At 40.7% G+C, this 24,589-nt stretch overlaps 2 protein-coding genes across 2 annotated transcripts; one reads left to right on the top strand and one right to left on the bottom strand.

Moving 5' to 3' along the window:
- Nucleotides 1–6,004: 6,004 nt before the first annotated feature.
- LOC308079000 (tryptophan--tRNA ligase, cytoplasmic-like) lies at nucleotides 6,005–7,153 on the bottom strand (the record flags this gene model as incomplete). Its single annotated transcript, XM_080420338.1, has 1 exon — nucleotides 6,005–7,153. One exon carries the CDS (start codon nucleotides 7,151–7,153, stop codon nucleotides 6,005–6,007), a length of 1,149 nt encoding a protein of 382 aa, XP_080276464.1.
- A 985-nt stretch (nucleotides 7,154–8,138) lies between these two features.
- On the top strand, nucleotides 8,139–8,960 carry LOC308078999 (Y-box-binding protein 1-like; the record flags this gene model as incomplete). Its single annotated transcript, XM_080420337.1, has 1 exon — nucleotides 8,139–8,960. One exon carries the CDS (start codon nucleotides 8,139–8,141, stop codon nucleotides 8,958–8,960), a length of 822 nt encoding a protein of 273 aa, XP_080276463.1.
- Nucleotides 8,961–24,589: the final 15,629 nt, after the last annotated feature.

Genomic DNA, 24,589 nt, shown 5'->3' with positions numbered 1-24,589 from the left:
TTAGACCTGATTTTTGTTCGGTTATGTTATGGTCACTGGTGTTCAAGTCAAGTGTAGTGGCCGTAACAATCTCAGATCCAAATTGTACTTTTACTCCACTACAGTTATTTTAACGAGTGGATTACACTTAGACATGCTTTAATTTTGCACAAGACACCCCCCACCTTCGCCCCTGCACATTTACAAAGCACAAATGTAAGGTTTTAACCTCTTAAGGAAAAAATACTGCAAAATAAATCAGGCTTCTGTACAATTTAAAAACAAACTGATTTAGCTGTACAAACTGTAGTTATACCTATAGCAGGAATGAAATTGAATATGAGGAGTTAAATTAAAATTGCTAAAAAGAGACCATTTAAAAACGAACTGATTTAGCTGTACAAACAATAGTTATATAGCAGGAATGAAGTTGAATGTAAGGAGTTAAATTAACATTGCTAAAAAGATTTCCCCCATAACATGGGGTCGTGGTATAAAAATGTTTGACCACATGGTCTGGACCACATTGACAGACGCTCTAAAACAATGTAGATCAAATAATTTAGCTCAAGTGTAATCAGCTGTGTAAATTGGCTCATGCATCAATTAAATGCAAAAAATAAATTGAACTCAGCAGTGTAGAAAATAAAACCCTAAAAAACATTTGGGTATTTAGTATAGCTTCAGTGTTGAAAACCAGGTAAAGACCACTTATTTTCATTTTCACAATATTACGATATGCCAAATCCCAGAAGATATCCAGTCTCATATCACCATTGATATGAATATATTACCCACCAAACACTCACCCCAAGCCAACTCTACCTCTGTATCAGCCCAGTCATCTTGACCAGCCAATGCAGGAGAACAGCAAAAGAATTGTCCACCAGTGTTCGACTAAAACTATGACACAAAATGTTCGTCGGCTACCTTTTTCCGCTGATGAAAACTAAATAAAAACTAAGCTATGATGACTGAAACTAAGACTAAATATAATGTCAATTTCCTCAACAAATAAAAACTAGACTAAAATTGTTCGTGGAGAAGAGATCCAGTAGAACTAAGACAAGTGATTTTATGTTTGGTTGCTCTCGGGTGTAGCAGATCTACAAGCTCGCAACGCTTCGTGTTGTGAGCTTGTAGATCGGCTATTTTCAGCACGCAACCAAGTATAAAATCAGGCATGCGACGAAATAAATGAGGAGAACTTACTTTTCACAGACAAACATAGGAGGACTGATGAGCAACAAGCCCGGCATTAAATAATCTTCTGCTAAGCCCCACCCACACGATACAAGAAAGATATCTTATTGGCTTGTGCATTAATTAGCTCAAATGTAATCAGCAGTGTATATCAGCACATGCATCAATTAACTCAATTTAACTCTGCTGTGTAGAAAAGCTATGGTAATTTAGTACAACTTGTGTTTAAAACCAGAAATTGAAACGCTGTAACGTCTAACTTTAAAAGCATACAAATGGAACCAAAGGGACCCGATTTGATTCCATTTGTTCACACTGAGTTATGGGGGTCATTGAAATTAATAAGTTTGAGCGCCACTGGTTTAGATTCACATCAGGGGCGCTGGAATAGGGGGGCAAATAGTGTCTTTTAATTAAACAGGCGCCGGCGCCACTGATCCGCATCAAAACATCTACATCAGCACACATCAGACACTGTTTGATCCAATTTAAAACATTCCATCGTTTGCATTTCTCGAGAGAAACTGTCCAAAATGTATCCTGATGTTGATTCTACGTGTATAAAATGTAATCTGGAGCCAGCCACCTTTGGCCATATGTTTTGGGGATGCACATCCTTGACTCAGTTTTGGAATAATATTTTGAATGCTTTTTCATCCATTTGTCATATAACAATTGAGCCCAACCCAATAACTGCTATATTTGGAGTTCCCAATGATGATGTACCAATTACCTCTCCTCAGGCCAACTTTATGGCATTCTCTTCACTTATAGCCCGGAGGCTTATTCTCCGCAATTGGAAATCCGATAAACCACCAACGTTCACGAGTTGGGTCAAGGATGTGCTGTCCTTTTATACCATTAGAAAAGCTCAGGTACAACAAATGCAAGTCTCGCCAAAAATGTATAAAGGCCTGGTCCCCTTTTATTGAATTCACCCTTTCTCTATTTTTTTCTACAACTACTTTTGACTGAATAAGTGTTTTTCCTATCATGACATATGTCGCTTTTGTTTTCAATTTTATTCCTGTTTACTGTGGTTTCTAGAAAAATTGGTCACTCTTGTTCTGACTGTAATTCTTCATGTTTATAGAGATACTTGGATGTGTGGTAGCCTATATTTGCCAAATCAATTGTACAATTGTCTGGTCTGGATGCGCTAAACCCCCTTAAGCTTACTAAGGCTCATATTATTTTATTTATTTTGGTCTATTTTATTTCCAATTCCAACTTCAAATTATTTACTGCTCCCTTTATTATTATTATTCCCCCCCCCCCCCCCATTTATAATCTAAGAGCCCAAGCAGGTCTTAAAATGCCATCGATACATCCATATGAACAGTGATGAAAATAAATATTTACGTACTATTTTCTTATTTACATGTTAACCTGTTATCCTTGGGGTCAGTCCATATAATGGCTACTGAAAAAGCTTCCGTTTATTAACTATTATTTTCCTACCAACAATGTATGTCTTTTAAAAACAGTCCATATGCTGGTATTACACTATGACTTCTGTTGTGATGAAAACATGCCATGATCTCGTCTCACATCTAATTATTTATACAGATTTGTTTTTGTGTGAATCAATCTAATTGCCATCTATCAATCATGTTTTTGTTTGTTTTTCTTTTGTTTAGTTTTTGTCTGGTTGTTGTTGTCAGATTTGTCTGTAAAAAAAAATTTGTCTTAATGTATGAGGTGTATTTTGTAATTTGAGGACCCCCTCGAAAACGAGATGATTCATCTCAAAAGGTTACTCCTAATAAAGAAATTTCAGACTTCAATAAACATTTTCTCACAATAACCGCAGTGTTCCAGTCCTTTGAGTGGTTCAGTATGCAGTGTATTGATATAGTATAATGCAATGCCGGTATCAACCCCAAAACCATAACTACTTCACCACCCTATTTTGAGCATGTCATTTCAGGTGAAGACTTTCAAACTTTTTTTTAAAAATATTTTATTTTTATTTTTTGCAAGCAGTCATATTTCAAATGAACATTAAGTACTGTGATATCTGGTATTTGGCGCAAAGCATTACATGACATTGTTGACTGTGCTTGATTTAGATATAATGGGTCAATTTAAAAAGTGACTTATTTTTATTCAGAACAGTTAAAGGTTTGTGAAATGCAATACCGTCTCATCTTTGAAAACATCTAATGATATCATTGTGTAAGTGAATGAAGCCATCAGACATGGAAACAGATTGATGTTAATATTGAGTGTGATATGAGCCAAGAGGAGAATGTGAACATGGTCTGTTGTGCACGACACTAAACCTTTGTGCACACTAAGTAGACATGACGGTGACACCAGAGGAGAGTCAAATACCCATTAAGTTGGAAGTGATGACTCCCGTGCTCTGATGTGAGAGTAACAATAATAATAATCAAATACAAATGTTACTTATTTGGCCTGATTGGTCCAGTGGTTTGCAAGATTAGCACGAGTTAATCTGGGGGGAGCGCGTTTTGGTTTTTGAAATCTAAGAGGAAGGGGCCCCAGATAGAGTAAAACATTTGAGCTGAACCTCTGATAGAGTACTTTATTTTTTCTAATAAAAAAAAAAAACACAAGGTCCTGTAACCAGAGTGATATTGTAGGTGGGGTGGCTGATTTCCATTCTAGTAACATTCTCCTACGGGCTAGCAAGGACGCAAAGGCAGTGGCGTTCTTGATTTTTTTCCAAGATGGAGAGTGGTCACCGGACACCCCAAAAATAGCGACTTCAAAGCTAGGTTGAATGTTCACCTCAAAGGCATCTGAGAGAGTTTTAAATACATCTGTCCAAAGAACAATTCAACTGGGGCAGGACTAGAACATGTCAGTCAAGTTGGCTGAGTCTTGTTGACATCTCTCACAGCTCCCATCCAGTTCAGGAAAGATTCTGCTTAATCTAGCCTTACTAGAACACTAGAATGGGCACGGTGGAGAACTTTAAACTGTATCAGATTGAGACGGGCACTGGAAGTAACCGCATTCACTGCGCTCATAGCCCGGTCCCATGTGTCCTCCGGTATCACTACACCAAGTTCCCCCTCCCAGTCCCCCTTAATCTTGCTGAGTGAGGCGTCCTTAAATGAAGATATAGAGCTGTAAATGTTTGGGAAAGGTTGGGCTTTGGGTTTGAACAAAGTGTCTGATTTGAAAGTACCGGAATAGATGTGAGCGGGAGAGGTTGAATTTGAGTGAAATGTCTTTGAAAGTGGCAAAAGTCCCGTCTAGTAGGTCAGTGAATTTGTCAGTGAATTTGTACAGGCCTGATCTTTGCCAGTGCAAAAAGCTGGCATCCAGTTTAGCCGGGAGAAATAAATGGTTGTTGCATATGGGGCCTTCTAAGGAGAAGCCACTCAAATTAAAATGTTGACGGAATTGGGCCCAAAAACACACTCACTCTACTAGACCAGTGGTTTTCAACCTTTTTCATGCCATGGACCCCTAAATTGATGTAGATTTGGCCACGGACCCCCGTCTGAAAATGTTTTGTGCCAGAGACCCCCAGAAGCAAAGATTTTAATTAAAAATGTGCTTTAAAAGTACATATATACTCAAAGATTTGCACACATTTTCAAGATTTTCCAAAAATAGCAGATCTGCAAGCTCATAGTGCGGCACTCGGTGATGCGCTATGAGCTTGTAGATCTGCTATTTTTGAATAGCCAAAGCTAAGTGGTTAAAATGATTGTGACGCTATGTTAACTCATTTTGCTGGGGACCCCCTGGTACCCCCCAAGGACCACTGGTGGTCCCCGGACCACTGGTTGAGAACCTCTCTACTAGACAGCTTGTCACCCTTGCAGGCCACAGTATATAATGCAGGACTAAATGAAGACATTTAATTTAGTCCTTTCTTGTAGGTGTTCTGACGCATATGGTCCAGTGCTTTATGTTGTTGTGGATGGACAAGTATTATTGTCTCTCTCTAAAATAAATTTGTCATACTGTTCTTGTTTTAGTACAGTTTCCATTCCATTTATAATTGTACACCTCTTGATCTTGTATAGCCATCTAGTGGTCATACTGCATACTTCATCTGTGTGTCTACTGGGTTGCTACTGTAGTGAATGCTATTCATTGGTTTTTAGCAGATATTTTGTTTTATAATATTTATATTTGAACTGTGAAGCTGAAAAAGCCTTCTGTGATGATGAAGGCTGCAGATCCAATCCGTGTTTTAAAATGTACTTAAAGTACCAACAGTAAAAGTACTAAAGTCTTTGAGAATAGCAGGCCTAGGTATAACATAGGGCTAAATATATAAATATAGGTAATATCCAGTCATTTCCAATTACTCCTAGGCTAGGCTGTGTACTGTGGTTCCTGTAGGTGCTAACCCCCTACTACTTGCCTGGGGAGGGTCAAGACTATGTGCATCTTCCAATTCACATGGAGCTAAAATGGACACACCAAATCCAAACACTTACACCTTAAACATCATTTTAATTAACCACTTAAGCCATATTTCATACTAGTTATTGGAAAATGGCCGATATACAAGCTCACAATGCATCGTGATTGTGATAACATGAACATTTTGGGGGTAAAAAGGGTAATTAAAACAAAATTGGGACGCCAGGGTGAACTGGTGAAGTTTCAGAGCTTCAGCTCTAACTGCGGTGCAGTGAAAAAAACTATAAAGTTGACACAAACAGTTAAAACAGTTGCATGTTAACAGCAATCAGTTAAAACAGTTACATACAGGTCAATGCACGGTTATTATATAAATTCCTAAAATGGCCAATAGATGCTAGGGTATTCAGTTTAAGCTCTTGCTTGCAAGAGGTTCCAAGACTCAGGTGCACCAAAGCTGAATTCTTTAGGTTAAAGGCCTGAGGGTCATGAACTGCTTGACCATCTCATCAGTCACTAGTCCTCTTCTCTGTTTGTGTTCATTTATAATTGGCTGCAGGGTTTCAAAGAGAATGCCCTTCATCTCTCCTGAGAACAGGGCTCCACTGGTATAGTCCCGTCTGATCTTCTCCAGCTGTTCATCGTCTTCCAGGAAGAAGGTCAGGTACATGTAGGACACATCTACATCTGGGTCACCACCATGCTTTCTGTGTTCCTCCTCTGTGACCTTCCCTCCAGAGAACGCTTTTTTCATTATCTTATTCTTGATCTCCTTGGGTGTGTCGGTGAGGAAAATTGAAGATTTGGGGTCACTGGCGCTCATCTTTGTCTGAGCCCCCTGCAGGGCCGGAAAGAAGGTGGAGTGCAGCAAGGCTGGCTTTGCATAGCCAAGCTTGGGGGCTGCGTCCCGGGTCATTCTGAAATACGGGTCCTGATCTATGGCGCAAGGGATAAGACATGGGACATTCTCTCTGCCTCTGAAGATCTGGGGGAAAGCGCTACTGAAGGATGGAGCGGCCTGAATGGCTGGGAAGCCAATCTTTCCGATGCACTCACTCTCAAATGTGAAGCCAATGATGCCCCTGACTTGGTTGGATGTTACCAGCTTTTGGATCTTCACTACGTTTGTATACAACTCAGGCGTCATATTGTTGAGGTTAGAGAAGATGAATGTCTTGTTGACGTCAAAGCCACAGGCGATGATGTCCTTGGCGTTCGCTATGGTGTAGCGCTGACATTCCTCCAGCGTCAGATCCTTCCACGGGTACTTCTCATCGTCCGTCATCTGGATGACCAGGGGGACGTCGAAAACATCCTGTAGCCATTTGGTGAAGATGAATGGGATGAGATGTCCAACATGCATGGCCTCTGATGAGGGTCCTCTGCCAGTGTAGATGTAGAAGCACTTGTCCTCCTCGTATGCATCCAGCAGTTGATGCATATCTCTGTGGGAGAAAAAGACTCCCCTTCTTAGAAAGCGATGTGGCCTCTGCCCCGTGACCTCCTCAAAGCGGTCCAACAGCTTCTTGTCGATTTTCTTACAACCGAACCTCACTATGAGCTTGTCATAGTCAAGCCCCTTGGCGCTGGTGGTGGACACATTCCATGTCTTCATTTTTCTGCTCTGCAGAGAGAGCCATTTGTGACAAAGACTCTATTTTTGTCAGTTGAATTCTCTCCTCCTTTGATTTCTTCCTCTCCTCCTCCATGTCTTCCAACTTTGCTTCCTGCAAGTGGAAGATTTCAAGATAGCAAGAATAACTAGAAAGTACTGTTCCTGAAGAAACAGTGTGGGATCGCTAAGGATGTGTAGTATCACACTAGAAAGTACTGTTCCTGATTAATTCTGTCTTACCTATTTATATTACATATTGTGATGTCACGTGTCACGTGAAGCTTGACCAATCCAAAACGGGCGGAATAATAATAACTAGAAAATGTGCTCCTCGGAGCACAGGTCTCCGCCAGGTAAAAGAAAGTACTGTTCCTGATTAATCCTGTCTTACCTATTTATATTACATATTGTGATGTCACGTGAAGCTTGACCAATGTTAGCTGTGAGTGGACGGACACACACACACGGACGGACAGAGGGTAAAACATACTCTCCACCATGCCTTCGGCCTGGCGGAGACAATAACTAATGAAGATAACGTTAGTGTGCTGAAGCGATCCCACAAATATAGCTGCTCGCTGATTGGACAGAATATTTTGATGACGTCACATGACATCAGAAATCCTCCAAGATTGACCCTTTAATGTGTCTGGTAGAAGCCACATTTTGCTTTGCGTCTTGTTCTGGAAGGAAAACTAGCTCTTGCCACCAGAGGCACATCTGTGTATGCAGATAGGAACGCCTGAAATTGGTATTGTTTACCTGGCAACGCTTTGTGTTATTGTGTGACGTGTGACCAGCCTATAAGTCATTGCAGGTGCTTCAGGTTGCTTTAGACTTCAAGAGAGCCATAAGATCACTTGTCCAGTTTTCCATCTAACACAGAGGTTACCATCTAACTCCAAGGTTTCCACCCAACACCGGAAATATACCAACCAGCGAGTCTCCTCGCCCACATAGCTTTTATTTATTTACACCAGCAAGCATGAGCAGCGAGGCCAACGCACAACAACCACCGCACCCTGCTGCCGATGCGGAGAGCCTTTCCGGGCCGGCCGCTTCCCTGGGCGATGGGAAAGTCATCTCAACCAAAGTTTTGGGTACCGTGAAATGGTTTAATGTCAGCCACGGGTACGGTTTCATCAACAGGAACGACACGAAAGAGGACGTTTTCGTATACCAAACGGCCATAAAAAAGAACAACCCGAGGAAATACCTTCGCAGCGTCGGAGAGGGAGAAACTGTGGAATTTGACGTGGTCGACGGGGAGAAGGGACAAGAGGCGGCCAATGTCACCGGCCCGGGAGGTACCGCCGTCCAAGGGAGCAGGTACGCCGCCGATAGGAATACAGCGATAGGCTACAGACGCTACCCGGCCGGCAGGAGGGCTCCACAAAGCTCCGGAGACGGTCCGGACAACTTCCAAAGCGACAGCGAGGCTGCTGAGAGCGCCCCAGAGGGAGAGATGCAACAACAACAACAGTGCCAACCCATTTACACCAACGGGCCACGAGGAGAGATGACTGAGGGCTGTGAAGGTGACGAGAATCAGGGAGGTCCTCCGGACCACCAGAGCAACAAATCGACGAGGCAGCACAACTACAGAGGCTTCAGACCAAACAAAGAGAAACTGATGGGTGGTGGTGGTGAGGGTGGCCTAAACCAAGAGCCCCAGTACCAGCGCCGCCACTTAAACTCTCGCCACAGACGCGGAAATAAGCCCGGCCACCAGGCCAGGGAGACCAAGACGGGAGGACGCGACCCATTTGTTGTGTCAGCTCTCGGGGCAACAGCAGAGCATGGATGAGCGGTGTTGTGTTCATAGTTTGCTTGTATGCACAACTGACACTGGTTATAGCATCCAGCAGCCGCATAGAGGCGTTGTAGAGTGGTGAAGCAAGGAGAGGGAGAGAAGACCGGTTCCCTGAATGCCTTCACTGTGTTTAATCTTTGCACTAACACAGTGGTTCTCAAAGGTTTTCGTGCCAAGGACCCCCAAATGATTAAAAAAATAATTTGGCCGCGGACCCCCATCTCAAAATATTTTGTTCCATGGACCCCCAGAAGCAAAGATTTGAGTTTCAAAGGTAAGCTTTAAAAATATCTATATTCAAAGATTTGCACAAATTTACAGGGGGTCCAAAAGGACTCTTATGGGTCTGTAAACCAGTTGGAGTCTCAAGCCCATGCAGTCCACTCCAATGATGCAACAAAACTGTTGCAACGTTGCAAATTGGACCTGAAACTTGCAACAAACAGTACAATGATGACTACATTGTTATACAAGTTACCAGGGGCAAAAAAAAACATTGTATCAAAAATGGTGGTCCGTGCGTGGCCTAATGCATATCAAACTGGGGGTCCTTGAAATGAAAATCACTGACCTAGAATCCTGTCTGTCTGTCCAGTAGCCTGGTAAACCATCCTGGTCGTGTGTGAATTCACATTATCATGTGCAGAAGACGCACGATAATGTGAATTCACATGATCAGGGCTAAAGGGTAAGGCAGGCACTGGCGGAAATAGGGGCCGGGGGAAGAAGGCCTCAACGTGGCCACATCAGTGAACCGTAGCAGGCCCGCCAGACACAGAAGAACAGGTTCTAAGTGTGCTTAAATAAAACAAATAAAACACTATCGTACACATGCATTTCAGTTTTAAAAAAAATATATATATACTTTTATTGCAGTTACTTCATGTTGCAGTATGTCTTCTTGCAATTGTTTCTTTTTTCTTTTTTTTTCTTTCGTTTTTTTTATATACACCCAGGGTTACAGACTATATTAAGATGCAGTTATCAAAACAAACAAAAAAATCACACCCAGTGTGAAGTGGGCGGTGTCTTGCTAGCTAATCACAATACTGAATGGAGTCAACCAATCATGTACAAAAAAGAATAATGTGTTTTTTTTAATACCCTTTCCACCCATAATGTGTGATTCACTTAAAAAAAAGACGCACTTTTTAAGTGCATAGTCCTATTTATAGGGCTATGCACATGTGTCATGTTTCACTAGCCAATCACAGTCCTGAATAGACTGTGATTGGCCAATCACGGTGCAGGGTTAGGGGGGTACACTGGTGGCCAATCACAGCGCAGGATTGGGGGGTGCAAATATCCAAACCTCACATATAGGGGCGGTTTCACCGCCCAAAAAACATAATTACACAAATCTAAGTCTAACATAAGTCTCTTCATCCGTATTCATTCATATTCATTGACTTTCACAAAGAAAAATAAACAAAACAATAAATAATGCAAAATTATAATGCTAGTGATATTGATAATGTTAAATAAGACAATTAAAAAAAAATACAAAAGAAAAATAAATTGGGGGCGGTAAGTGTGTCCTCTATGTTGCGAACATTTAGTTGTCTCTATTTTCATGTCAGCTCCTAAGATCTGACTACCTTACTCCTCAGAGGTTTTATTGGTTTGAATTTGGAATGGTTTGGAGACCACAGCCCGAGCTCCTGCCATGGAATCAATGCTGGGTCTCATCCATCATCCCATCATCATGCTTTAGGGCTGCAATTATAAGGATTCTATATAAGTATTTATCTATTTCTTGCGTTAGCTCTAATGGTGATTTTCCCAGAATAATGTTTTTTTTTTCTTCAAATTAAAGATCTTCGTAATTTCTGCTATAATTGACTGCCAAAATGATTTGAAAATGAGGGCAAAAGAAGAACATTTGCGAGTGGTTTGCCCTTATCTTGCCACATTTTCAAAAAGTGTGCCTTATTTGCCCCCCCCAGAGTGAGACTGTCAAAGTGCGCAAGCTTGGTGCCGATTGTTCCAGCGTTTTGTAAGATTAGCTGAGGATGCAGGCACACATAGACAGGCACAGGGGTGAAAACATAATCTCTCACTCCACCTTCGGCTGGCGGAGATAGTAAATTATGAAGAAAGCTAAATGTAATTTGTTTTTAGCCTATCTGCCAATCTCATTATTCACATACTGTACCATCCGTCTGTCCATCCTTCTGTCTGTCAGTGAGTCCAATAGCTAATCAAACTATTGGGTTGATGGCAATGCCATATTTCTCGTGCATGCTGCTCTGCTTATATAAGGCCACTAATCTCAAAAGAGCCTGACTAGAGCTGGATAATACAAGGGCAATGACGAATGGCAGGTGATCATTTGTTTATCATATCCCTTTTTCCCATGGCACTGGCCAGCAAGGCCACAATGTGCATTCAATGCCAAGTTCACATTCTGTTCACAGGTGAGTCACTAACAAACTGCAATGCATGGGGGGCTTCAAAATATCACAATTACTGCTACTAATATTATTTGCAATGATGAATGAGTGATTTGCAAAGATGATTGTTGTCACTGTTTACTGGTAAATAATTAATTCTCGTATCAACTGATCCTAAATATAATGATGAAAATGAAAGCAGTGTGGAAAATGTGCCTGATGTTCACCCAGGTGAAATGATGTGTCACAGGATCACAGTGTTCCTACTGCGGTGGAACATTAAATACACATGCAATACATTTAGACCGTGGGATCTATCATCTGGTTTTACACATGTTGGCTGGTGCCCCTGTGAGAGTGCTTGCCTGCGTGACCATGTGTGACAGAGAAGTCCCACACAGTAAAATCCTCAGTGTTCATTTTGTCCATTTGTTTCTCTGACAAGGACCCAAGGAATCTGCAAATGAAACGTGTCTGATGCGACACATTGTGAGCTTGAAAATCTTGAACATTTTTGAATATTTTGTATCATTTTCATTATTCAAATATTATATGTGTATGGGGTACCCGGGCACAAAATATTTTCAGATGGTGGTCCGTGGCCCAATACATATAATAAATAATTTGGGGGGGTCCTTGACACGAAAAAGTTTGAGAACCACTGCCCTAAAACACCCCTGGCCAACACTCCACACGTCTCAGAGACTCTTATCCTTCCTGGATGCTGTGGAATCAATACACACACACAGAGGCGAAAGAGTTAAATCAACACTCTGGATTTCACTGTGTGTACTGTGTTTTAGAGGGCAGGTACCAAGGCGTCACACCTGACTTATAAAAGGAAGCACCTCCCAGGGTTAGAAGAGCTCCATCTCCGGCTGACCGTCTGCACACTCACAACATGAAGACCCTCCAGTGCCTGTTTCTTGTGGCTTTAGCCCTCTCTGTTGGTGAGTACTGTAGCACTTTACACATGTTGTTGATCATGACTACAAGCCTGGTGGTCATATGAACTATAGATTTTACACGTTCTTTTTCAAAGGTTTTCACAATTTGTCAAAATCAATGCCGACGCATCGTGTGAGCTTATAGATTGGCTATTTTTAAACAGCCGAAGTATAAAATAGGGCTTAATTGGTTAATGTGTATGATAAATATTGATTATCTAAATCTGAAAAGTGACTTGTAAAGTACAATATTCGCCTCTGAGATGTAGTGGAGTAGAAGTATCAAGTATTGAAAAATATAAATGATTGGTGTATTACTCAAATACAAGTAAAAGTCGCTAAAAAATACTTACCTATTCAAAAGTTCATGCTTTAATGACTTGCGTGTAGAACCACTACAAAGCCTATAGAAACAACAAGGAAAACACAGTAAACATAGTAGGCATTTGAAAATAAATGAACCCCTTCTCATTCCCAAAATCTTAAACATTGACATTCTCTGCCTTTTGTGTGAGTGAAAGAGAGATAGCGTAGATAGCCTTACGTGCCTGCAGTGGTGTAAAGTAACTAAGTAGGTTTTAGTTTTTTTTAACTTTACTTGAGTATTTCCAATACTTTTACTTCTACTCCACTACATCTCAGAAGCAAATATTGTACTTTTTACTCCACTACAATTATTTGAAAACTTTAGTTACTAGTGCAGGGATTGACACTAACACCTGCCCGCCTACCCGGGGCAGGTAAATAAAATGGTAGGGCAGGTGAAGTTTGCTATCTGGTTGCCCCACGGGCAGGTGCACATGTTGTCTCTCCAGCTCTTTTTATTAAACAGAAAATGCCTTTTCGAGTCAGGATACCAATTTTATCGAATCAGTACAGAGAACCCAGACAGGATACAGATTAAACAAGTGAAATTGGAAGTGATGACACAAAGAAATGAGCATGTAAAATTGGAATTGGAACACTATAAAAATGAAGCTGATAAATGGGTACTCTCTCCTGATTGGCTGAAATGGTGTCACCTAACTGGACATTTATTTTCTGTCTATCAAAGAGCTGGAGAGACAGAGAGACCCCTGTTACTGAACAAACACTCTATAGCAATGAGTACAATCAGAATATAGAGCTTTAACCCATAACAAACCCTTTTTGTTTTAACCAAAAAATAAAAAAATAAGTGTTTAATTGAATGGTAATTCAAATTTAACCTATCATTTTATAAAGGACGATTTACTTTTCGGGCAAGTGGGCAAGACCTGTGGGCAAGTAGAAAATGACCTGTACTTGCCCGACGGGCAAGTGCCTCTGAGACCTTAGTGTCAACCCCTGTAGTTACTTTGAAGGTTTTGATTATTATTACAAAACATCACTCCCTCAATTACAATCACTTCAGCCCTGTACTTTGGCTATTTGAAAATAGCCGAACTGCAACACGTACCACAAGTACCATAAAAATGTGCTTAAGTGCAGTACTTGAGTAAATGTACTTATTTACTTTCCACCACTCATGACTTTGTATGACTACTATACAAGCATGGTGGTCATATGAACTATAGATATTATAGGGAATTCATAGTATACATTCAATATGTGTGTCTGTTTGAGTGTACTGTACATGCATTTATGTGGGAATATTTAGCTGTGTGTGTCTACTTGTATTACTATATTTGTGATGTCCCCAGAAGTATGGTAGAAATAGACATTATGTTCCTGATCCTCACAAGAGAAATAGTTGTTTTATGGTTAAAAAAATAAAAAATTTAGAGTTTGGCTTACAATTAGAAAAATACTCAGGTTGGGGTTAGGATTAGGATCAGGCATTTAGAGGTTAGGTTTAGGGGTTGGAGTTTGGAGTTATGCCTGTGTTATACTTAGTTGCGCGCCGGTGTTGCGCACCGAAAATAGTCTATATACAAGTGGTGAGCTTGTAGATCGGCTATTCTCAGTGTGCGTGTGTTTGTGTGTGTGTGTGTGTGGGTGTATTTTGACTTTTTGAGTGTTTTTTCCTAAATGAACGCCCCTACTTTATCATCCTACAGCGTCACACAAAGCTCGAAACACGTCGCTTCGCGCCGCGTTTCGAGCTTGTAGATCTGCTACTTTTGATACTTTTGAATTTGAATCCTAAAAAGTTAAAGTTTCGGACTTATGAGGTTTCAACTCGACAAAGATGATATTCTCATGGTTGTATTGATATAATACTGTGTGTGTGGGGGGGGGGGGGTTATTTATTCCCTTGTCTCTTTCTTCAGAGTTGGTGGGATTTATTTGATACTACTGGATTGTGTGTGTGTACATAACACTACTGTGTGTGTGTGTGTGTGTGTGTGTGTGTGTGTGTGTGCGCGTGCGTGTGTGCGCGTGCATGCGTGCGTGCGTGTGTGTTTCGTGCTGTTCCAGCCCAGGCATTCGAGGACAGGAACCTGCTCCAGTTCAGAGCCATGATGCTCTGTGTGATGCCGGACAGCTGGCCCGTCTTTGACTACGCTGACTACGGCTGCTACTGTGGCAAGGGAGGCTCCGGGGCCCCCGTGGACGAAATGGACAGGTCAGATCCCTTTCAGGGCCACAAAGTGATACATCATTGGTTCTCAAAGTGGGGTCTACTCTGGGGACCCCCAGGGGTCCTTGGGGGGATACCAGGGGGCCCCCCAGCTAAATTAGTTAATAAAGCACCACAATCATTTTAACCCATTTATCCTTATTTTATACTTTGGCTATTCATAAATAGCAGATATACCGCGCTATGAGCTTGTAGATCTGCTATTTTTGAAAAATCTTGAAACCGTGTGCAAACCTTTAAATCCTTTTTCTTTAAAGGTTAACATTTTTAACACAAATATTTGCTTCTGGGGGTCCCTGGCACAACATAATTTCAGGTGGGGGTCCACGGCCACGATACATATCAATTTGGGGGTCCTTGGCACGAAACAGTTTGAGAACCACTGGCCTACATCAGTAATGTAAAAGTACCTCGAATAGAGTAAATGTTACTACGTAGGCAACAGGTGGCCCATGGGCCAAAATAGGCATTCAAGGATGAGGCCTGCACAGAAAGATTACACAAGCATTTCTGTATGCATGCACCTGTAACATTTGATTCCACATGCATTTCTATAAGTTGTTATACCACACACATCTTTATTGCTTAACTTTTATAACAATAATAGTTACATCATCTGTGTGAACGTTCTTGGCCAATGAACTGATTCGGATTCAGAAGTCTCAATTTTGTCTCTTTCTTTGACACGTAGTGCTGTCTGGCATTGCCACAGTCTCCACAGCTCCGCCTACTGGACAGTAGGGGAAGCTGTGGAGAGTCTGGCAATGCGAGACGATTAGTAAATGACTATTGTTACGTATTTGTCTCTTTGTTTGAAACGTATAGGTGCTGTCAGGTACATGACTCTTGTTACACTGAAGCTCTGCAGCATGATGAGTGCTGGTACATCCTAGACAACCCTTACATCGCACACTACTTCTGGAGCTGTGACCACGCCGGTAGGAAGGCAACCTGTCAAAGTAAGTACACTAGAACTATAGGGCCAGACTTTGCACCACCTCACACTAAGTTCAAACTTAGCCTAGTTATAGCTTAAACACATTCAATCCGGGAAAGTGTCTCTGTTATTTTAGATTTATTTGGCTATTCAAAAATAGCAGATATACAAGCTCTATAATATATAAATATATATTTAAAAAAAATATATATATATATATATTTAAAGATTTGCACACATTTTCACATAAAAACAAAAAATAGCAGATCTACAAGCTCATAGCGCGGTATCTGCTATTTTTGAATAGCCAAAGAAATATGACAGATACTTTCCCGGCTAAATGGGTTAAATGAGTCCCATTGCAAAGTACGTCTTGTTCTGTGATTCTCAACTTGTGGGCCCGGGGCCCACTGGTGGGCCACGAGGATATTGCAAGTGAGCCCCCAAATAATTGGCAAACAAGATTGTATTGATAATATAATAACATTACTATAAAAATAATGTAACAAAATGGCATATTTGTTCTTGAAAATCTTGAAAAAGGTGTTTTCATTTTTCAACACAGTTGATTGATTGACCATTAAAATAATGTTCAGATGGGGGTCCGCGGCCAGATATTTATCAATTTGGGGGTCCTTGACATGAATAGGATTGAGAACCACTGGTCTAGACGATATCCTCAGTGACATAATACTACTTTTGAAATCCATGTCCTCTGTCGACCCCATGCTGAGTATCGCTCTGCAGTGTATTTATAATTCCTTATCTCTGACAAACTGCCTCCCAGAAAGGTCATGGAGAGTAAACTATAACCACTGTTTAAAGTCTGGGCCTGCATGTCTCATACTGTGAAATATATAGTTTACCTGTCTGTTTGAGCAACTGTTCGGATTCTTTTAGTTTAACCCATTAAAAAAAAATACAAAAATAGCAGATATACAAGCTCATAGCGCGGCACCGAGTGCGGCGCTATGAGCTTGTAGATCTGCTATAAAACAATCGTGAAAATGTGTGCAAATATGTATATATATATATCTCTGCTTCTGGGGGGTCCCTGGAACAACATATTTTGAGATGGGGGTCCGCGGCCAAATACATATCTCTTTGGGGGTCCTTGACATGAAAAAGATTGAGAACCACTGAATATAGCAACATTTTTTTTTTTTTACTGTTTAAAAATATTTAGATTTAGATTTAGAAGATTTTTCTTGATAAAAAAAAAATGCAGATCTACAAGCTTGTAGAGCGGTACTCGGTGCCGGGCTTTGAGCTTGTATATCTGATATTTTTTAATATCCAAAAGTATAAAATAATGAAAAAGTAATTAGTTAAAAATCTAAAATGACACAGTATGCGTTCCCGGTCTTAATGGGTTAAGTGATATTGTTTTGGCTAAAGGTGCTATAAGTGACATGTATACTGTGTATTATTGACCACAGTTCTATACTTTGAATTAACAGAGGATTTTAACTTTCCCATCCTCAGGCAGGAACGACGTCTGTGCGATGTTCATCTGCGAGTGTGACAGGAAGTCTGCAGAGTGCTTCGGCAGGAACACCTGGAACCCTGACCATGAACACCTGCCCAGCGACCAGTGTGTATGAAGACAACACAGGACCACAGTTCGGAGTTTTGTTTCCAAATGAAATATCCACCGTTTGTGTGACACCTATTTACTCTTACTAAATGATGATTTAGAGCTGTCATGAAAATAAAATTCATTTTGGAACCAAAAAACCCCAGTACATGATAAGTAATTATAATGTATCTGCAAGTATGAGACTGCATGTGAAAAAGTACATTTTACTGTGTGAGACTGGAATATTCCTCATTCTACTGGTTGAGGAATTTCAAGTGGGAGTTTGTTTGTCTAATAAAACCCATTTGAAGGCGAGCTTTAGCCCATTTAGTCCGGGAAAGAATCTGTGTCATTTTTAGATTTCTTTGGCTATTGAAAAATATGTACAAGTGAACATCACCTAACAACTGGCACACAGGACAGACAGGACATCAGGCTTACGCCATCATAAAAGTCAAGTGAACATGAAGAACAAAAACACTCTCAAGGAGTTGACTTATACTATTTAGAGGCGCCTCTGCTACTCTAAACAATGGTGGAAAAGATTAATGCATGAATGAAACATACATAGACCCTGATGAGGAAATCCTTGCTTATAATTTATGGACTCCAGTTTTTAAGTCTATGTCTATGTCTTGTTTATGTATGTTTACTGTGTTTTAGAGTTTTATATTATCCGCACTAACGTAAATTGCCCAGTTTGCGACATATTAATAAACTTGACCTTGACTTTGAAGTCTAGCGGAATTGAAACTCTCAAAAGATCAGATAAACCTTGACTCAGATGCGATATAAAATGTTAATAGAAAGATGTATTTACAGCGCTCGAACATTCACACATCAGACATGTTGTTCCAGTTATTAAGGCTCAAAGATAGACTGACTTGCTCCCTGACTGCCAGCTCAAATTGGCAAGTAAAACAATAATACTTTGGATCTTTTCGCCTGAGCTTGTTAGTGCTAAAACAAACACATCTCCCCTGCACAGCCATAAAACAAAAGGGCCACTGACTTGCTGTTAACTGTGACCTGCCGACCTGAACTCCCTTTTCCGGCCTTATCAGCAGCTGGTGTTTTAGGCCCATGTTCTCAGCTCTCAAACTCAAGCTGGCAACACAGACCAATCAATGCTAAGCAATATCATAAAATAATATAAATTTGCCTCATCAACCAAAAACTTTTTTTGAGATCAACACCTATCAAAAGTACACACATGTTCACAGTGCAGATCAAGAGGGACCCTAGGTAGCTGAGACCATGTTTATAAACAAAAAAAAGGGTCCGTCTCTCCAGCTCTTTAATAAATAGAAAATATTTTTTCAGGCGGGTTGCCAATTTCAGCCTATCAGGAGCTATTTGATTTAGTTTAGTCATAGTCTTTTGAATAAAATGTCATTTAGTTTTAGTCATATTTTAGTCACCTGAAAAGTTTGTTTTATTCTAGTTTTAGTCGACTAAATATCATAAGATTTTAGTCGACTGAATGTACAGTTGATTTTGTCTGGCCGCGTCGTAATGGCTGATTTTACACTTGGTCTACAAGCTCACGATGCGTCCCAGCACGACACGTTGTGAGCTTGTACATCTGCTATTTTCAGAGCGCAACACCCGAGCGCAACCAAACATAAAGTGACTTGTCTCTTAGTTCTACTGGATCTCCCTAACATTTTAGTCACATTTTTATTTGTTGACTAAATTAACAATACATTTAGTCTTAGTTTTAATCATCATAGCTTAGTTTTTATTTAGTTTTTGTCAGTGAAAAGGTAGTAGTCGACGTCTCGACGAACATTTTTCGTCATAGTTTTAGTCGGCTTTAATTTTAGTGTTCCAGTTGCATTGTCTTCTGTTAACCACTTAAACCCCAGCATCCTTATTGTGGGGAAGGCTTTCACAGAAAACAGCCGACCGACGAGCTCACAACAGTCGCATCGGCTATTTTCAGCTAAACAAATTCCCCACAATAACAGAAATCAGAAAACTGAAGTATAGACCCATATGGGGTTTAAGTGGTTCATTTCTTTGTGTCATCACTTCCAATTTCACTTGTTTAATCTGTATCCCGTGTGTGTTCTCTCTCCTGATTGGATACAATTGGTATCCTGACCTGAAAATGCATTTTTATTTACTAAAGAGCCGGAGAGACAGGGAAACCCCTGTTACTGTTCAAATACTCTATAGCCTTGAGCTTATTTTAACAAATAATTATCAATTACCCTATATCCTTAAATGGATTATGGTCAACAGGGCCTATTGTTAGACTGAAATGGTTCATGCAGTTAATAGTAAATGAAAATAGTAATAACCCAACAGTCCACTCCAGAGTCTTTGCAGTATAATTCATCAGTTAAAAAAAGTGGTCCACTGGCTTCCTTTAAAACAGTCCTGAAAATTCACCTTTCTGGGGCCAAAAGGGGGAGGTAATTATCACTCCTCCCTTAGACCTTTAAACTACACTTCTAACCAAATGAACCAAGCTAAACCTATACTTACTTTTAAATCTCTAACTAACCTAACCTACACCAAATGAAAATTACAATAGAACTCCGCTCTAATCTAACTACTCTAAACTATATCAAAAGTTGGCTTTGTACAAGAAACTGGCGCTTGTAGCTCTATAAACAAAACTCACAACAGAGTTGTGGAGGAATCAATTAAATCAAGTCAAACTGCTTGACACAAGTAAACTGACAATCAGTCAACCAAAGGTTGCCCCGAAACTCTTCACTTTAACATGTCACCGTAGCAAGTTCAACATTTCCCAAACAGGGTGTACCAAAACAAAACAAATTCAACAATTCAAGGAGGGTGCATGTCAAGAACACAGTGTTACCAAACTTTTGGACACCACAGTTAGACCAAACATTCCCTGAGCACCGTCTCCATGGACAGCGTGTAACACCACGGGCAGCATGTCACACACACTGCCAAAACACACAGCGGCTGACAGCTCTTAAATAGCAGGAGGCCTCCTTCTTCCTGATTGGTCCAGCTCTAGAAAGGACTCCGCCACAGGCAGGTCTCCACCCCCATGCAGGCCCTGAGCTGAATGAGTAAGTCAGTGCAGTGGGGGGGGGGGACTACCAAGCACTGTGCAATAATAAATATAATAAATAGAACCCTCACCCGGATTGAAGCAGGTCGTGCATCGGTTGTTCTCCTTTGAGCTGACAACATGGCCAACCTCAGTATCCTCGCCCTCATTGGTAAGTAGACTGGGTTATATTTTATCCCCTATAGCAGTTGGTTCTCAAAGTGGATTTCAGGGACTCTCTGGGTGCCTTTAGGGGGGTCTAAATTCACCCTTACAAGTATGTAACTCAGACAGTGTACAAATGGAACCAAATGGACCCGTTGGACCCAAATGAAACCAAATGGAGATATGCATGCACATAGCGTGTCACTTCATGCTGCGCTATGAGCTTGTAGATCTGCTATTTTTTTTTTTTATCGTGAAACATTTTGAAAATTTTATATATATTTCTTTAAAGCGAACATTTTTAACTAAAATCTTTGCTTTTGGGGGTCCCTGGAACAAATGTCTTTATCTTGAGGCTCGTGATCTCCCTATTGATTGATCTAAAAATGTTTCATGTTAGTGTATTTATGTCATATTTGACACGGTTGTGTATGTTTCAGTGCTGGCTGCTGTAAGCTGGGAGGTGCACAGTGAAGCTAGTAAGTACACTTCTGTCCTTAACAGGTTGAAAACTGGACATTAATGCAAATTTAATTCAAACTTAACTTGGACACTGCATGACCCCATGAAATCACTTTCAGTTAGTAATGTGAATAAATAATTCTTATATACAGTACGTAGATGTTGAAAATTGTCCATTGTTATAAAAGAATACTTGTGGAATTCTAATAAATGTGTGTGTGTGTGTGTGTGTGTGTGTGTGTGTGTGTGTGTGTGTGTGTGTGTGTGTGTGTGTGTGTGTGTGTGTGTGTGTGTGTGTGTGTGTGTGTGTGCGTGTGTGTGTGTGTGTGTGTGTGTGTGTGTGTGTGTGTGTGTGTGTGTGTCCAATAGTAAAAGTGTGTGCTCGCACACAGCTCATGTTTGTGTATTGCGGTAAGTAAGAAACTCTGTATTGTCAGCTTGAAGATATTGACTATAAGGCCTTGACTTATGGATGCTTTTCTATAAAGACATTTTTGACCACCGTAAAAATAAATACAACAAAACACACAATCTTAGCTTAAATGCTGATCTCAGTGCACACATTAATTCAGAAACAAATTTAACACAGCCTGTGTGGTGAAATCATGGCTCTTAAAACCATCAGTAAGGTGAATGGCAGAACCAAATTCTTAACCAGGAAAGCGCAGTTTCTGGACTCGGCTAGTCTTCACTTATTTGCAAACTCAGTGGTTCTATGTAGTTTCGACTATGCTATTGGCTCATGGTACGGTGGCCTAACCAAAGCCCTAAAAGAGAAGCTACAGGTTTCTCAAAATGGTGCATAACATCTACATAAACAGCGCCCCTGTGTACCTCTGTAAGCTTTTTCAGAAGCTTAGCGAAGCCCATTCAGAACGCTCATTTAGATTTGTAGGAGCAGTTAACTGGAACTCGCTACCCCTGACTATAAAGAGCACCAGCAGCCATCTCCTTTTTAAGATAAGGGTCAAAGCATGGCTTTTAGAACATGTTGCAGAATAGTAGGGTCACTTATGTTAGCAATGCGATTATCTGTATTTTTGATGTAGGTAGTGTAGCTATTGAATTGATTGTTTTATTAGTGTGGTTGCCCGAATAGGGCAACCACACTTTTAGCTCCTCCTCCCACGTATTTTATCCAAATTCGGTACACATGATCTCTGGACCCATGCAATAAACATATCCAAACGGCATTTTGATAGTCCTTACCGTTCATCCGTAATTGGCTTCCAAAGTTATTGGGAGGGACCCGTTTTACAAAGAATGCCAAAAATCACGAACGAAATGTCCCGTCAATCCCAAATTTGAATCACATGTCGAGGGTGGTTTACTTAACGAATCCCTAAAAGAATTTCCACTTTGATCCATAGGAGGCTCCACAAATGCGCAAAATGTAGTGAATATCCAGTTTTTTGGGGGGATCAGTTCTCTCAAAAAGAAAAGCAAGTGATCTCAGGAGTGACATGATGATGTCATTGGCCCGCTACATTTGTGGGAGGGGCCTGTTTCTTTAGTGGGAGGGGCCTATTTCCTCAAATCTAAACGGCACATGTCACGAACGCGGGATCCGATCGGCACCGAATTCGAATCGCACGTTGCGCGGCCTCCGACGGTATTCCTCCAGGCGTATTCCTCGAGTCCCGGCGGCCGCGACCCGTTTTTACTAACTGGTTCTTCTCTGCAGAACCGAGGATGTCTAAAATCGTCATCACATCAGTCATGTATGGATACCGGATGGACCGTGAATTCATGTGGGACACGTACGGCACTAACTGTGGACGTAAAGTTACAGATTGGATTACGCATCTGTAAGAAAACACGCACGCACGCACGCACGCACGCACGCACGCACGCACGCACGCACGCACGCACGCACGCACGCACGCACACACACACGCACACGCACACGCACACGCACACGCACACGCACCCACACACGCACACAGTGGTGGAAAGTAACTAAGTACTTTACTCAAGTACTGTACTTAAGTAAAACATTTTGGTACTTTTACTTTACTGGAGTATTTCCAAATGTCAGTACTTTTACTTCTACTCCACTACATCTCAGAGGCAAATATTATACTTTTACTCCACTACAATTATTTGACAACTTACTTTGTAGATTTTGATTATTATTACAAAACATACATTAACCACTTCAGCCCTATATATATTTCGGCGATTTGAAAATAGCAGATCACAATGATAGATAGCTCACAATGATAGATAGCTCACAATGCGTCGCATCGCGACTCATTGTGAGCTTGTAGATCTGCTATTTTCAAAAGATTTTTATACATTTGAAAACGTGAAATTCTGACTTTTTTCATAATGAATACTTTCTACTTTTGGTACTTTAAATACATTTTGATACCAAGACTTTTGTACTTTTACTCAAGTACATTTTGAATTCTGGACTTTTACTCGTAACAGAGTATTTCTACATTGCAGTATTGATACATTGATACTTTTACTTGTAACTGTTTTAAAATGTTAGTACTTTTTCCACCACTGACACACACGCACGCACAGCACAGAATATGTTCTAACTTCTCTCTCCTCCCTGTTAGCTGTAACGGGAAATTGGCTGTAACCGGAAACTGCAAGATATCACAGAGAAGGTTGTGGCGCCTGGTGAGGATGGATGCCCGATGCAGTCAATGGGATTGGTGCATCAAGGTGGACTGGCAGTGCATTCAACGGGGGACCACGTAGAAGACACGGCTGATCTGCCTAGTGACTGATGAGTGAGCCTTTATTTTACATTTGTTTATTTGATATTGTTATTAGCACTTCTAAAGCATTTGATGTATTATTATTTTAAACGGTACAGCTTAGAGAGATTTGTGAAACTTTAGACTCTAAAAAAGAGACTGAAAATAAAAAAACAAAGAAACTCTATTACCATGAGCAATATGCCAGTACCACAGTATGCTCTCTTCAATAACAGCAATAGCAACTGTTAAATAATTGTCATAAAGTCATGAGTGAGCCAATTATTTGTCATTTGGTGTGTAATAGTGTGTTTATGTGCTTCTTACACAGCTCCTTGAGTAAAACACTCGGAGGAATCACCCAGAATATGAGGAATCACCCAGAATATCGTCATTAATAATGCAAGACAATGCTTCTTCATCATTTGGTTGATTGAGGCCTACATGTGACCCTCAAATAAAAGCCATATGGCATGCAACCTGTTGTCATTGTTTTTCATGGTGAACAGGCTGGTAAAATGTCTAATTTCAGAATATATAATGTCTTGAGAAACATTTGGTAGTTTTGATTTAATCTAGTTCAGGTTATTTGTATACTAATATAACATGTGTTACATGCAGAATACTATTTGTGGCAACAGTGTCAGTGTGTCACACTCACACAAAAAAAAGTGGAGAGTGGCCTACCAGGGTCAGTGGTGGAAAAAGTACTCAAAAAAAGTATCAATCAGTGGCGTACCCACCATAGAGGCAAGGCAGGCGGCCGCCTGCCCAACTAAAATAGAAAATAAAGTAAAAGACTGACTGAGAAACAGGCAGTGAAAAAAAA

This window comes from Gymnoscopelus braueri (assembly GCF_963280865.1).
Source record: "Gymnoscopelus braueri genome assembly, chromosome: 22".
NCBI classification, from domain to species: Eukaryota; Metazoa; Chordata; class Actinopteri; order Myctophiformes; family Myctophidae; genus Gymnoscopelus; species Gymnoscopelus braueri.
The sequence above is the reverse complement of the archived record's forward strand: the minus strand, read 5'-3'. Positions and strand labels throughout refer to the sequence as shown.